Below are 14862 nucleotides of genomic sequence, written 5' to 3'. Positions count from 1 at the left end.
GAGAGAGAGAGAGAGAGAGAGAGAGAGAGAGAGAGAGAGAGAGAATCTTTATGTGTATGAGTGTATGTATATAGATAATAGGACTTTTCCTTCTTTTTGGCTTCTCTTTTCTTTTCATGCTCCACAGATACTTGCCTCACATAGGAAATGACCCTGCTCTACAAGAAAAAGAGACAGAATTTCAAATGTGGCAGAAAGATTACATTGCTGGGAAGTGCAGTGACTCTGCTCTTTACATGATTTTGATTCTTTAAAAAAAAAATGCTTTCCCCTGGGGCTTGGAGAGACAACTTAGCTGTTAAGAACACTGGCTGCTCTTTTATAACCCTGGTTAGGTTCCCAGAACCCACATGGTGGCTCACAACTGTATGGAACTTGAGTCCCTGGGCATCCAACACCCTTTTCTGGACACTGCACATAGGTGGTGCACAGACATACACACAGGCAAAACATCCACACATATGAAATAAAAATAAAGGAGAACAAAATTGTTTGTCTATACCGTCACTAGTGTGACATGTGTTTTTATGTAGGCCTATACACATATATTTGACATATCACACACACACATACATTTACTTATAAATAAGAACACCTTTGTAAATATTCTTATTGGTCTTTTAATACATTTGATGGCAGCAATATGTTAATTTAAAGCATAGCTTATATGAAATAGGGAGAAAGGTCATTTGCAGCTCTGGATTCAATTTACAACATCTAAATATATATGTACATATGTATAGACTTCAATTAAGATGCTCAAGTTTGTTCCAGTTCTTTTTTTTTTTTTTTCTGTTGCTGTGATAAAATACTCTAGCAAAGAGCAATTTAGGAGAGAAAGGAGTTTTTTTGTTTTTCTAGGCTATAATCCATGTGGCAGGGCAGTCTCAGAGCATACCCTTGAGAGAGCTGGTCACACCACAGCCACAACCAAGACAAGAGAGAAATAAGTGAACACAAATGTACATCCTTGTGCTCAGCTTGGCTTCAGTACTCTTCAACAATTCAGGATCTTATGCCTAGGGAATGGCACCACCCATGGTGGGCTGGATCCTCCTACATCAAGGAACATTTAGTAATCAAGTCCGTCCCCCACACATGCCCACTGGCTAACCCACTTTAGACAGTTCCTCATTGAAAATGTGGTCCTAGGTGATTCTAGGTTGTGTCAAATTGACAAAGCATTACACTGATTGAGTGGAGCCATAGTGTAATTTTGTGAACTATTAGCATCCAATGTCTTAATGTGAATTAAGACAAAATAAAAATGTTCACTGTGTTTCTTCACAGCTCTTGTCCCTGACATCGACGAGATTGCAGCTCAGGCAGAAACAATGTTCGCTGGAAGGTACTGTAACGAGTGTTTATCTTATATATGAGTCTATCTCACTTAGAATTTTATCCATAATTTGTTATCATTCATCTTTTTATACATATTTGGATGCCCTGGTTGCTGATAACATAATTTCTCCCATAAATGAAGCTTTAAATTTATTCTAGAGGAAAGAAAATGACTCTCATTTAAGCCATCTTTAAAAACTGGGAGAAATCGGGTCCGCATAGTTAACTCTCTCAGAATTCTTAGCTTTTATTTCCTTAGATGATGAGAATACAAATGTCCTTAGCTCTGTTATATAAACATTGCGGTGTCTTGTAATACACCACTTCACCAACTCTTAGATAATTGAGGCAAGAAAGTAGCTTCTTTTGATGTTGTCCTTAGCTTTATGCATGAGAAGCCAGGCATTTCTTCCATCCGTAAGCATCCATGATGGAAGAAAGGAAGGCGCCTCGAGAATCCGTGTGTGATAGGTGCTCTCCTTTGCTACCATGACCCTGGTGTGTATTGTTGTGAAGTTTCTTTTTCAGAAATGGATTAAGCACAACCACAATGAGAAAGGAAATCTCAGAATTACTGAAGTTCATTTTTATTACAGACCTCAGCCCAAGGAGACAAAGTGTTTACCCTGTACCTTTCTAGAAAGAGGAACAAGAATTAAGGTTAACAGAACCCCAAGATCCACAGTTCCGTGCTAGCCTAGGCTACATAGTGTGACTCTGTCTAGGGGAGGAGGGTGAGAGAGAGAGAGGAAAGGGAGGCTGGGGAAGGGATGGAGGGAGGACTGGAGCCCCCAAAGACTTATTGTTTAGTGAACATTTGGTGTAAGCTTATTTTCTGTTGTGATACTGGCCTTTGTTATGATTTCCTATTGAAATATTTTATTATTCTGGGGCAAAAAGATAAAGGCAATCTGTGATTTTCTTTTCTTTTTTAAAAATATAGCCTTTCAGACTTTTCTTTTTTTTTAAAATTTTTTATTTATTTATTTTATGTATGTGAGTACACTGTCCTGTCACTGTCTTTAGACACACCAGAAGAGGGCATCAGAACTCATTACAGATGGTTGTGAGCCACCATGTGGTTGCTGGGATTTGAACTCAGGACCTCTGGAAAAGCAGTCAGTGCTCTTAACCACTGAGTCATCTCTCCAGCCCCTGTGATTTTATTTTCAAATGCAGACATGAGCTGTGTAATGACACTGGTCACTGACACCCCAGGCGATAGTCTGATAGAGTTGTGATCTGTAAAATGGCAAGAACTGAGAGATTCCCGGAGGCAGGGACCTCGTAGCCACTCTGCTGTCAGATCACAGTGTGTTAGTCAGGAGTCTGGAGAAGTGTGTGGGAACCACCACACAGCTGGCTGTGTCAGTGTGTGGCACGTGCAGTCACACACAGAATGTAGCACTTGCAAGTGATAGTTACTGGTTTATGTGTTGAGTATACTTTAAACCATTATTTGAGGGTGTGTGTGTCTGTATCTTTGTCTCTCTGTGTGTATCTGTGTGTAAGAGTATGCATTTGTGTATGTGACTGTGAGTCTATATGTGTATCTGTGTGTATGTATGTGTGTGTGTGTGTGTGTAAAAGAGTATGTGTGTAAATGCATGACTGTGTTTGTCTCTATATGTGTATCTGTGTATGTATGTTGGTATGTGTGTGTGTAAGAGTATGTATGTGACTCTGTGTGTCTCTGTGTGTATATATGCGTGTGTATGTGACTATGTGTGTATGTGTATGTGTGTGTGTGTGAGTGTGTGAGAGAGAGAGAGAGAGAGAGAGCGCACAACCACGGCTTACATACTTTGTCTCCTGACCGTATTACTTCTTCTTTGTTTCAGTTATCTTTGTGCTGCTTTGTTAGCCCTGATCCAAGAATCAGTAGATTATACTGTCAATCTGTCTCTCTATCATCTATGTATCTAGCCTCTATTTATATATCTCTCTATACCTATTATTTAAAAATCATCTGTCTGCCTATTATCTATGTGTATTTATGTATCATGTGTATTAATTATCTGTCTGTGAGTGCAACTATCTATTGATCTATCACCTGTCTGCCTACCAGTTCTAGTTATCAGTCATCCATATGTACATCTATCTGTTGTCTGTATCCTATCTCTATGAACCTGTAATCTGTCTCTCTGTCATCTCTCTCTTCCTCCCACCTATGGAACCCACATGTATTGCATAACACATATGCTAGGCTATACAGACTGGCACAATTGCACAACTGCCACCTATAACAGAGCCATCTGAGTATGTGCTTCAGAACACAGTGCAGCACCAGCAGCAACGCATGCCTTCAGATAGACCTTTCATCCAGTGAATCTTGTTCCCAGTCCCACTGTGCCAAGCACACAGAGCCCCAGGGGTGATGGCTGTGCACTGTGACTGTCCCTTCTCAACTGCCACGTGGTGATTTCTTGGGCTCTGGGGGAAACCAGCCATTGGTTGATTTCAAAAGGGGGACTCTGAGGGATAAAGGGGGGTGAGTGGAAGGGCAAGGAAGACAAAGAAGGTAGTGGGAAAATTTGAACGAACAATGATCTACTTATGAAAATGTGATAATGAACCCCACTCCTTTATGTGTATGCTAACTAACAATTAATGAAGAATGATCTTGGGATTACTGGATGCCTGCACCTCCCTGTGTTGCTGATCGACTCTTGAGATTCTCCAGGAACCACCTTTGTCCCTGTCCCTCCATCAATGATATGAGATAAAGAAGCAACAATGTCTCCCTTTTAATTTCCTGTTTTGGGAACACAAGGGATAAACGCTTAAAAACGTGATATAATCGAAATGACTTTAATATAGATATCATGTAATTTGTTGTTTTAGAATTACTTTTGGTTTTATAGAAAAGAAAAAACTCCAGTTCAGCTTGATGATGAAGGAGGCAGGACGTTCTTACGCGTCCTCATCCACCTGATCATGCACGACTATGCTCCGCTGCTGTCCGGAGCCCTGCAGCTGCTCTTCAAGCATTTCAGCCAGAGAGCAGAAGTGCTTCAGGCCTTTAGACAGGTGAGGCTGGGCCAGGGTGCTGCTCACCCAGCACATGGGCTGGGGCTGGGGCTGGGGCTGGGGCTGGGGCTGGGGCTGGGGCTGGGGCTGGGGCTGGGGCTGGGGCTGGGGCTGGGGCTGGGGCTGGGGCTGGGGCTGGGGCTGGGGCTGAGCTGGGTACCTGTTTGCCCAGAATTCGCAGACTCTGAGTTGAGTCCTCAGAGATAAACCCAAGAAAACGGACTCATAAAGTTGACTGGCCCAAGTTCTAAGAGTGTTAGGTGACCACCCAATACCCTCCCCCTGACCCCAGCCTGATGCTAGTTGCTGATGAGGCTTGAACCTTGAACTTTTTGCTGTTGTTGAGACAGGGTCTCACTCTGTAGCAAGAACTGGCTCAGAATTCACTATTTTCAGATTGACTCTGAACTCTTGGTGATCCCTCTGTCTCTGCAGCCCGTGTGCTGGAATTGCAGGCATGCACTATGACACCTTTTTTATTACTGTTTGTTTTGAAAGATAGGTATGGCCTTGTATGTGCCTAACAGGACCTGCTTTAGATTGAATCTCCCACAGGTGATCTTCAGTCAGCATCTTTATAAAAATGACAGAGACTAAAATTTAGGGTGTGCTGGAGAACAGGAACATATTAGAAAGTTTGTTTCCGCTGCTGTTATTTTGGCTACAGAACTTAATGATCTCTTTGACAAGCCATAGCTTCAAATTAAATACTTTGTGATTTAAAAAAATGCAGAGCCTCCAAGGAAAGGAGCCACGATGGGGATCTGGGCTTTTCTCATGTAATGTTTGGATTGCACGTTAATTTCACAATGATTAGTTATGAGTGTGGGTATCTCACCAATGTCTTGTGTTTAGTGGAGTGCAGACGTTAAGGAGCTAAGTGGGGCCATTTAGATACACATACTTTACATATGTGCCATGTAGTATGTATAAATTGCATTGTTCTCTCAAGTTTAGAGACTTCCTGTTTGTACTAGCAAATGTATATTGTAGCCATTATGTTTTTCTTCCATGGTGTTTTGTTTTGTTTTGTTTTGTTCTGTTTTGTTTTTTTTCGAGACAGGGTTTCTGTGTATAGCTTTGGCTGTCCTGGAACTCACTTTGTAGACCAGGTTGGCCTCGAACTCAGAAATCCGCCTGCCTCTGTCTCCCAAGTACTGGGATTAAAGGCGTGCGCCACCATGCCCGGTGGGTGTTTTTTTTATTTTTGTTTTGTTTTGTTTTTTTGACTTTCAAACAGATACATGCATAGAACACCTCAGAAAAACTAACATGAACCATGAATTTAGAGTTAGATTATCTTTTAAAAGAATTGTTTATATTTTGTTTTATGCATGGGTATGTCCATTCATACATGTATGTGAAGATATGTGTGCAGTACCCATGTAGGTATGTTCACATATGTGTGTAGTACCCATGTATGTATGTGCACATGTATGTGCAGTACCCATGTAGGTATGTTCACATATGTGTGTAGTACCCATGTATGTATGTGCACATGTATGTGCAGTACCCATGTAGGTATGTTCATATATGTGTGTAGTACCCATGTATGTATGTACACATGCATGTGCAGTACCCATGTAGGTATGTTCATATATGTGTGTAGTACCCATGTATGTATGTTTACATGCATGTGCAGTACCCATGTATGTATGTTCACATATGTGTGTAGTACCCAGAGTCCAGAAGAGGGTTCAGATCCCTTGGAGCTGGAGTTACAGGAGGTTGTGAGCTGCCATGTGGTTGCTTGGAACTGAACTCAGGTCCTCACAAGAGCTTTAACCCCTGAGCCACCTCTCCACCCCCTAGACTTTTATGTTAAATTACTTTTCAGCATTTTGACATGTAAGAATTCCCTTTTACGTGTGAATGTATTGCTTGGAGTTCACAGATACTTGCAGCTAAGCTTTCAGCCAACACACATGTAAATACCCACGAATGTTCTGTAAATGTTGAGCTTTGCCTAATCAGTGTTTAAACATGAGATCTTTGGTGTACAGGATCTAGGAATACAGAAACTGCGTGAGAATATTAAGCAACAAAGTTCTCCCGTGTTTAGGTGCAGTTACTAGTGTCGAACCAAGATGTTGATAACTACAAGCAAATCAAGGCAGACCTGGACCAACTTCGGCTGACGGTGGAGAAATCTGAGCTGTGGGTAGAAAAGAGCGGCAGCTATGAGAATGGAGACGTGGGTGAGGGCCAGGCCAAAGGAGGCGAAGAGGCAAATGAGGTTTGTTTCCGAGATCACTTTTAGGAGGAAAATTCTTTATTTTTATTTAATGTGTAATGAGTGCTTTGCCTACATACATGTCTGTGCACTCCATGCATGCAGTGCCCATTGAGGACAGAAGGGGGCAGTGTATGCCCTGGAACTGGGGATACAGAGAGTCGTCAGCTGACCTATGGATTAGCAATGAAACCTGGGTCCTGTGAAGAGCAGCCAGAGCTCCTGACTGTTAGACCAGGGATCTAGCCCCTACTTTTTTCTTACAAAACAGTTTTGCTGATAATATTTGCATGAAAGCTAACTGCCACCAATGTTATAATGGCTGTTTCTGAAATGCCTGCCTAGTGTCCCACTTAGGGGTTTGAATCCGGGAATGTAAAGGGTGTGTGGAGGCTTACCTGGGGCGGCCTTGGAAGTACTCAGAACGTTTCAGGTTGTAGAAGGGGGACACAGAAGGTGCTAACTAAATATTAATTATTGAACTCAATTCAATTAGAGAGTTCAATTAATTATTGAACTCTACCACCTCAGCTTTACCTTGCCGAGGAGTTGCAAGGTAAAGCTGAGGTGGTAGAGTTCTATGACAGGTCTCAGGATGTCGGGCGACTTGTAACTCTTCACTTTATCTCCTAGGAAATTTCCTGTAATGTTTACAAGTGTCAGAGGAATGTAGACTTTCTGATCCATAAAGCTTTGTTTTATAATGAGCTAGGGCCATGGGGTGGGGGCATAGATTCTTCTCTAACTCATTTCTAAAGAAAAACAAAATGTTGGCATTTATTCAGTGCTCTGCATGTCCATGCCATGAAAGTCAGATGTTTTTATACGTGGATTCTCCTTTTAAATGTCACAACAGACTTTGGGGATGGCTAAAGGGCTACCTTTTAACCAATAAATGAAAGCTTGGAAATCCAAGGGCTCCCCCAGGCTGCGAACTCTGGGACTCGGCCAACAGTTGGATGATAAGATCCAGGCTCCTTAAGATTGCACTTTCTGACACAAAAATAAGTCACTATGCTTTTACAAATTGTACTACCCTTTCCTTCTGAAAAAAAGAAATCACATTTTATGTGTGTCCTAGGAAATATACTGTTGCTTCTCATGCAATCTTGGCTTATGTGAGGAGAGGTCTTTGGCTGGGCTGGTGAGACAGCTCAGCAGGTAAAGGAACCTCATGCCAGGCCTGCTGATCTGAGCTCAATGCGTGCGTCCAATGGCCCTCAGCATAGTTCACTGTGCTACAGAAAGACAAGATGTCTCACAATAACTCAGATGAGATGTACCAGGAAGGCTGTAAATCCCTAGCCTTCACTCACTGAGACATGATGGGAAAGGGAGGGCTCTTCTGCTGCAGGGTGGTGAGTGCTTGCTATTCTGCAGGAAGCATCTCAGGTGCTTTGTATGCCCGTCAGAAAGAAGAGGGGCGTGAGGATTAATTGCAGACATTCTCAAGGCAAAACCGTACAGCTCTCGGTGTAAAAAAAAAATCAGTTTTCCAATCTGAAATGGGTGAAGCTGGCATCTATTCACCGAGTTTCAGATGTATTGGTTCAAGGAATGGAAATCATTGTAGGTAGGTCGCTTAGGATGTGGTTTAATACAAAAGAGTTAAATATTTGGAAAATCTAGAATTGGGAGAGGTTGCCCTGGATTGTTGGCTTCAGGGTCAAATGATCATAGCTCTGTAGGGAGACTCCATTCATGAGTGAGGAGGCTGTTTTCTCAATGTGTCTGTGGCTGTGTCCGCCTCTGCTGACCCACTTTTTGAAGGCCTGGGATGCGACAGTGAATATGACGCTCTTAAGAGACATTCCTGTCTGCTGGAATTTCCTTTTTGGCTCCCTGAAGTTCCAGGGAGCTGCCTGCTAGCTTCCTCCTGGCACCTTAGCTGCCTTGAGCTCATTGCACTGGGCTGGCTCAGGCTAATTGGATTTAGAATCTTCACTGCAGGGGAGCTGGCAGCTGCAGACAAAGCTAAGGGGATGTGAAAGGGAAGCTAGGCCTGAGTTAACAACCAACACAGAGAAGATGATGCAGAGGCAATCAGTAGTGGGGGTAGGGTGGCGTAGGGGGTTGGAATCAGACACTCCAAGATCTACTGCTTAGCATGTGTGCTACTTGGAGTAGCTTGCTTCGACTTTCCAAGATTTGTGTTTATCACCCGGAAAATGGGCACACAGTGCATTGTAAGGGGTCAGTGAGCAAACCTCTGATGGAGTGTGTTAGCATGCGGGTTTCTTGTCACTTTGACACAAGCTAGGGTCGTTTGGGAATAGGGAGCCTCAACTGAAAAGATACCTTCATCAGATTGGTTTGTAGAAAAGTCTGTAGAGACATCCCTTGATCAGAGACTAATGTCGGGGTAGCTAGCTCAGTGTGTGTAGTGCTGCCTCTGGGCAGGTAGTTGGTCCTGGGTTCTCTGAAAAAGCAAGCTAAGGCATGAAAGAGGATCAGTCAACAGCGTTCCTCCATGGCCCTGGCTTCACTTCCTGTCTCTAAGCTCCTGTCTTTAGTTTCTGCCCTGGCCTCCTTTCATGATGGACTGTGACATATAAGATTAAAGGAACCCTTTCCTCCCCAAGTTACTTTTAGTCATGACATTTATCACAGGAACAGAAAGTAAAGTGAGACAGTCAGTTAGCATGGCTTCAGTGTGCATTCAACAACTGACGAGGCAAGCAAGAAGCTAAGATTAGATACTAGGAAATCAAGCAACGAGACTCCAACTTTATTTTATTATTTCTTTTAAGATTTGGTTTAATTTATGTGTATGGGTGCTTGTAGAGTCCAGAAGAGGGTGTTGGAGCCCCCACAGCTGGGGTTACAGGCAGTTGTGAGCTACCCAACGTGGGCGCTGGGAACTGAACTCAGATCCTAAGAGCAGCAAATGCTCTTAACTGTTGAGCCAACCCTCCAGCCCCTCAGACTGTAATTCCTTGCTTCGGTTTTGTCATCGTGGACCAGTGGGCTTACTTCTGAGCTGCTCCATCTCCTGCTTGTATCCTAGCAACAGCATTCCAGTGTCATTATCTGTGCACAGCACCACCTAGAATGAACAGGTGTTTCTGAGTCTCCTGCTTAGAGATGAGGGAAGCTATCCTAGGAGTTCTTCCTAGTGCCTGTCTGAAGCCTGGACACATTTTACCACTAAGCCAGTGGACTAAGATAGCCCACTATCTTTGTATTTGTTTCCTACTTGACACAAGTTAGAGTCATCTGGCAAGAAGGAACCCTGACTGAGGGACTGCCCCATTGGGCTGGCCTATGGACATGTCTATCTATGGGAAACTGTCTTGATTGTTCATTGATGTAGGGGACATAGCCCAGTGTGGGTGACAGGATTCCTGGGCAGGTGGTCCTGGGCTATAAAAGGAAGCCAGCTCAGGATGTGCCTGTGAAAGGAGCCAGCAGGCAGCATTCTTCCCTCCATGATGCCCTGTGGCCTGGATTGTGGCCTGCATAAACCCGTTACCACTTACGCTGCATATGGTCAGAAAATTTTATCATAGCAGTAAGGATCAAATTTGAACAGTGTGTATCTTAAGAAATAGAACCCTACAGGTCTGAAAGCCTTGTGGTCTTTCTGTACCCCGAATAAACTCCCACAAGTTTGTTAACTTCCTTGCTTAATAGTTCTCTCCTATGTGTAGTATGTATTAATAAAACACAAGAAATACAGGGGAAATACCTCCCCCAGGCTCTTCTGGGTCTGCTGTCTCCCATCCTTGTTGAATATGGCAATAATTAATTCACCAGAGCTCTAATCCACATTGGTGCATTGTCAGACATGACGTTTTAGTGAGCTGGCCACGGACTGATGTTTTAAGAACTTTGCTATTAAAAGCAGCGTTACTGTGGCAGCTTGGGCAGCTTCTTCTTCTTGAGCCCATTCAAGAGGTGCTTCAGGGATGTGCTTAGGAGCCTAGCATCCCGTGTGCTGTGTCCTGACTCACACCAGTCATTTTCTGCAGATCAAGTCTTTTCTTCCAACAGTGTGTAAGAGTTGCCACACCTCCCGTCCCCATTACTGTTGGCATGCATGACAACCGTTACCGTTGTTATTTTGATTCCTTTAGGTGTTTCAGAAGGTCAATTAATTAATTAATTGGTTAATTACTTTTTTTGATAAAGCTAAGTTCTGTTTGGGAAGGCAATGAGGTTCTGTTTGCTCAGGTGTACCCGATAATGAGGATGGGCTGAGAGATGGCTCGGCCGTTAACATCCTTGCCACACAGGAGTTTGGATGCCAGGAGTTTGGAACCTATTGGGGGGTGGCCTGTAATTCCAGCATCAGAAGGCAGAGATGGGGAGTGCCCAGAGCAAGCTGGCTAGCCGAACCAGTCATCCTGATGAGCGGTGGTTTGGACTGACCCTGTCTCAGTCAATAAAGTCAGAGGGTAATAGCGATGAGTCCAGACAACAACCTCGGGTGGGTGGGGAGCGGTGGACGTTATTCTTTATCCTCTGGCTCCCGCGGTGGCTATGAAGAGGTTCGCTGCGGGCAGTTGTGTCTTAATTTTGAAACTTCAACTAAGTATATATTATGCCTTACTAATATCTGTTGGTGCGATGTCAGTGTACGTATGTATGTTAGATTTCGTTTTCTCTTTTCTCAAGCCTGTGACCTCAAAGTTAACACTTTATAATTTATTTAAACTCAAACCTGTTTGTCTCACCCACATCTTATTTGGAGTTTATAACACCCAGCTGAAATTTAAACTCCAGCCATGGTACTTTTTCATAACTGAAAACTGATTTTTTTCCCCCACATTTGCCTGGGCAGTTTTCACCAGGCTTTATTGCTTTTAAATGTTCAGGTTAATGTCTACCTGAGATTCTGCACATTTGCTTCCAGAGTGAGGTAGTTGGGAGTTGCTTTTCTAATTTTTAATTTTTTTTATCTTTTTAATATATATATATATATTTAAATGTTTATGTGCTTTTTGCCTACGTGTATGGGTGTGTACCACATGTGTGCCCGGTGTCTGTGGTACCAGAAGAGATGCTCTTGTGAGTACCTCTCTGAGCACATACTCAGCTAAGGACATCTCTGTGGTTACAAGATGTCATAGCTGTTAGATGACCGATTCTGAGTCGGCATGCATTGATATCCTTCTGCGGGTTGAAGAGGGTGCTTTCCTGCTTGGGGGGAATTGTAGCTGCTCCAGCCTGTTGCCAGGGGGCGCTGTTGGCCTGAGCCTTCAGAGACCTCTATCTGCATGTTGTTATTACAAAGGTACATTCTGTGTGGAATTCTTCTGAGGCCTGAATTTAGTCTGGAGGACATTCTGTTGCACTTTGGGACATTCTATTTTGTAGTCACACTAAATACAGATTTTTGGTTTGGGATTTTGGGGGCCTCTTTATGAATGGAAATCCTAGTCCTAGAACCCAGGGGTGAGCTTCTCTTTGTGTACAGGGGTTTGAGACCCTTAGGCCATGGCCAGAGTGAAAGCCAAGCTATGTATGTACCTTTGTTTGTCCAGTGGGCTGTGTCTTCCCTAACTCACTGTGTGATGCTTCCCTTTGATGTTTGTAGATTTGTGGTTTCTGGCCAGCTTTGATCTTTCTTGGCTACTAGACTTGACCCCTCTCCCTCTCTCTCTCTCTCCTCCTCCTCCCCAACTCTCCATCTCTCCCCCCTCCTTCCTTTCCTCCCTCCCTCCCTCTCCCTATCTCCTCTCTCTCTGTAGGTGCCTACCCCTAATATTAGAACTCAGACTGTAGGTTGCCAGCATAGCCTAAGTTCCTAAGGGGCACCAGTGAACACCAGTGAATTTCTGTCCTGAAATTTTTATGAACTTTCATGTTTTCTGAGTTCCTGTTGAAAAGGAGCATCTTAAATATTTTATCAGTCACCTTTGGATGTTGTCTAGAAGGGGCTCGTCGCATTCCACCTGGCAGTTGTCAAAGACAGTCAGCGACTCTGTGTTTCCAGCCCCTGTATTCGTCCCCTGGTGTCTGCACTGATGTTGGAGATGACCCGTGTGGGCTACAGCTGAGCCTCTTGTCCTTAACTAGTGGTCGTTTCTCTGGAGTAGCGTCCTTTCCAACTCTCTGCCTCGTGTAGTATGGAATCTGCATGCTCACTACTTAGTATTCATAGGACTTCCTCATTTCCATTGCTAAAATTTGATGCCTGGCCTCCAGTCTGATATTCCAGATATGGCTTCTGCTCTGCAACAACGTACAAACAGCACAGACTTGCTCTTGAAGGACTGAAGGATAGTTACTAATGTAGTCAACACTAATAGCAACAGGAGTAAGACTTTGTACTAGACATGGCTGGAAGCTGGGAGACCCTGAAGAGTTTCAAGGAAGGAGTGAGTGTTCCATTTGGCAGAATCCAGAATGTTTCAGAAGAAGCAGGGCCACTGTGGGAGGCGTCCAAGAGCCCTTTGTACATGATCAGCTGTGAATTTGTGAATGCATGAGGGTGGTGGGGGTGAGAGAAACCAGAAGGGTCCATTTATAATGAGGTAATTTCAGGAGATGAAGAAAGGAATGTGAGAAACGCTGGTGCTGACTTACACACAGGTGAGTGAGCTTCATTGTGAGTGAACCAGCAGCCAAGGGCAGTGGTGACATATGGATGGAATCCATCCCAGTTTCAGTCGAAGTGTCCAGCAGCAGCACACACTAGAGCAGGCCATGGACATAATCCTCCTTTGTGTCTCTGGTTTCTGGGAGTTTCAAGGAGGCTCTAAACATGGCCTTTGGTATTGCTCTGAGCAATCCAGCTTTCAGCTGTGTAGAAATTATGGGACACGTACCGTGAATCCTGGGCTTCATTTATGTAATTAACAAATGCCTTCAATATTGTGAAAGTTAAAAACATTTTCTTTGATTTTTTTTTATTTTATAATTGATACTGATGAAAAATATCCACTCTCTTACTTTTATGCTCAAAGTTTATATTTTTCATTTGCATGTTGACAACACAGACTCTTTAAGGGCTCGAGGGGAAATATTTCATTTAAAATAAAACCTTATATGGCACGTTAGTGTTTTTCTTTGTGATTTAGGTTGAATATACTAATTTTTGAAAGATGTTCATCCCTTTTTTCAATCTGATAAAAACTAGAGCAACTTCTCTTCAAAGTGAAGTTTGACACAGGTCAAAGTGAACGTTCCTAGTTGGAAATGGCTCTCCATCCTCCATTAGATAAGCAAAAGATTCCAACATAATTTAAACGAAAAAGAATCCGGAGGAGTCACCATAGGCAAAAATACGAAGTGCTTTAGCTTTATGTCCTTGGGAGCATCAAAGTTCAGAAGAGGACTCCAGATGACCCCACTGCTGGAGCTGATCTCTAACGATCACAGAGGAGGGGGCCGGGTTCACGCCTGTGTCTCTACGCTGTTCTCCCTGTGTGCAGATGTGTCTTCAGGGGCCATGGAAAGTCCATCATTTCGAAGGTCAGTGGACTAGGGGCTAAGCACGCAGTGTCAGCAGCATCAGCAGAGTCTAATCCATCACCTCCAAATACGGTGTCTAAATTTAGAAAGAGAGATTAAGCAAGGAAGGTGTGGCTGAGTGGGTTAAGGCAGGATTGTCCTTTCTGCACACCCTTCTCTTTATTTAGCCTGAGAAGCAGGTCACCTGAACATGTCCGTGCTCCAGAGAGAAGGTCCTGCTCCATTCATTTTATTATTACAGTTATCACATGAGTTTGCTTCTCCATTTTTACCTGCTTCTTTCTATGCAACTGTGTAGTTTTAAGTGTTTCCTTGTAATTTAAAATATCTTTGTATGTATGTGTACTTATGTGTACTGTGTAGTTATGCGTACATGTATGTGCTTCTCTGTGTGCATGTGTGTATGTGTGTATATGTGTACATGTATTTGTGTGTATATGTGTGTGTGTGCGCACATGTATGTGTGCTGTCTCTGCCTTCCCATTTCTGGGATTATATATATGCTGTTGATCTTGACTTCCAGCTTTTCATAATAAAATTGCTTAACCATTCAGTAACTTTAAGTCTGATATTTACGCATCTACCTTGTTTTGGACTAAGGGCAATATTTTCTTTTGTCAAGCTTTCTTTTTTTTTTTTTTTTTTTTGCTTTAAACATTTTTTCTTTCTTTCTTTCTTTTTTTTTTTTTTTTACAAGCAACATCTAGAATCATTTATTGTTCTACCTTTTGGGGAGAGGCAAGGAACCAGTGGACAGAAGCAAGGGTTTTAATGTAACATAATAGAAGGAACAAGAGTCTCCCACAATACAGAAATATTTGACAAAATATTGCAAAGTT

General features: G+C 43.0%; 1 protein-coding gene across 1 annotated transcript in view; it reads left to right on the top strand.

Annotated features, from left to right (window-relative positions):
- Nucleotides 1–14862, top strand: part of Itpr2 (inositol 1,4,5-trisphosphate receptor type 2) — a 394656-nt gene that overhangs the window by 146979 nt on the left and 232815 nt on the right. The window contains exons 24-26 of the mRNA XM_029478274.1: nt 1291–1348; nt 4206–4371; nt 6434–6607. Coding sequence (XP_029334134.1) covers nt 1291–1348; nt 4206–4371; nt 6434–6607 — 398 coding nt within the window. The remainder of the gene's footprint in view (nt 1–1290; nt 1349–4205; nt 4372–6433; nt 6608–14862) is intronic.

The sequence above is a fragment of the Mus caroli genome, chromosome 6 (assembly GCF_900094665.2).
Source record: "Mus caroli chromosome 6, CAROLI_EIJ_v1.1, whole genome shotgun sequence".
Classification (NCBI taxonomy): domain Eukaryota; kingdom Metazoa; phylum Chordata; class Mammalia; order Rodentia; family Muridae; genus Mus; species Mus caroli.
Note: the sequence above shows the minus strand (reverse complement) of the source record. Positions and strands in the feature narration are given on the sequence as shown.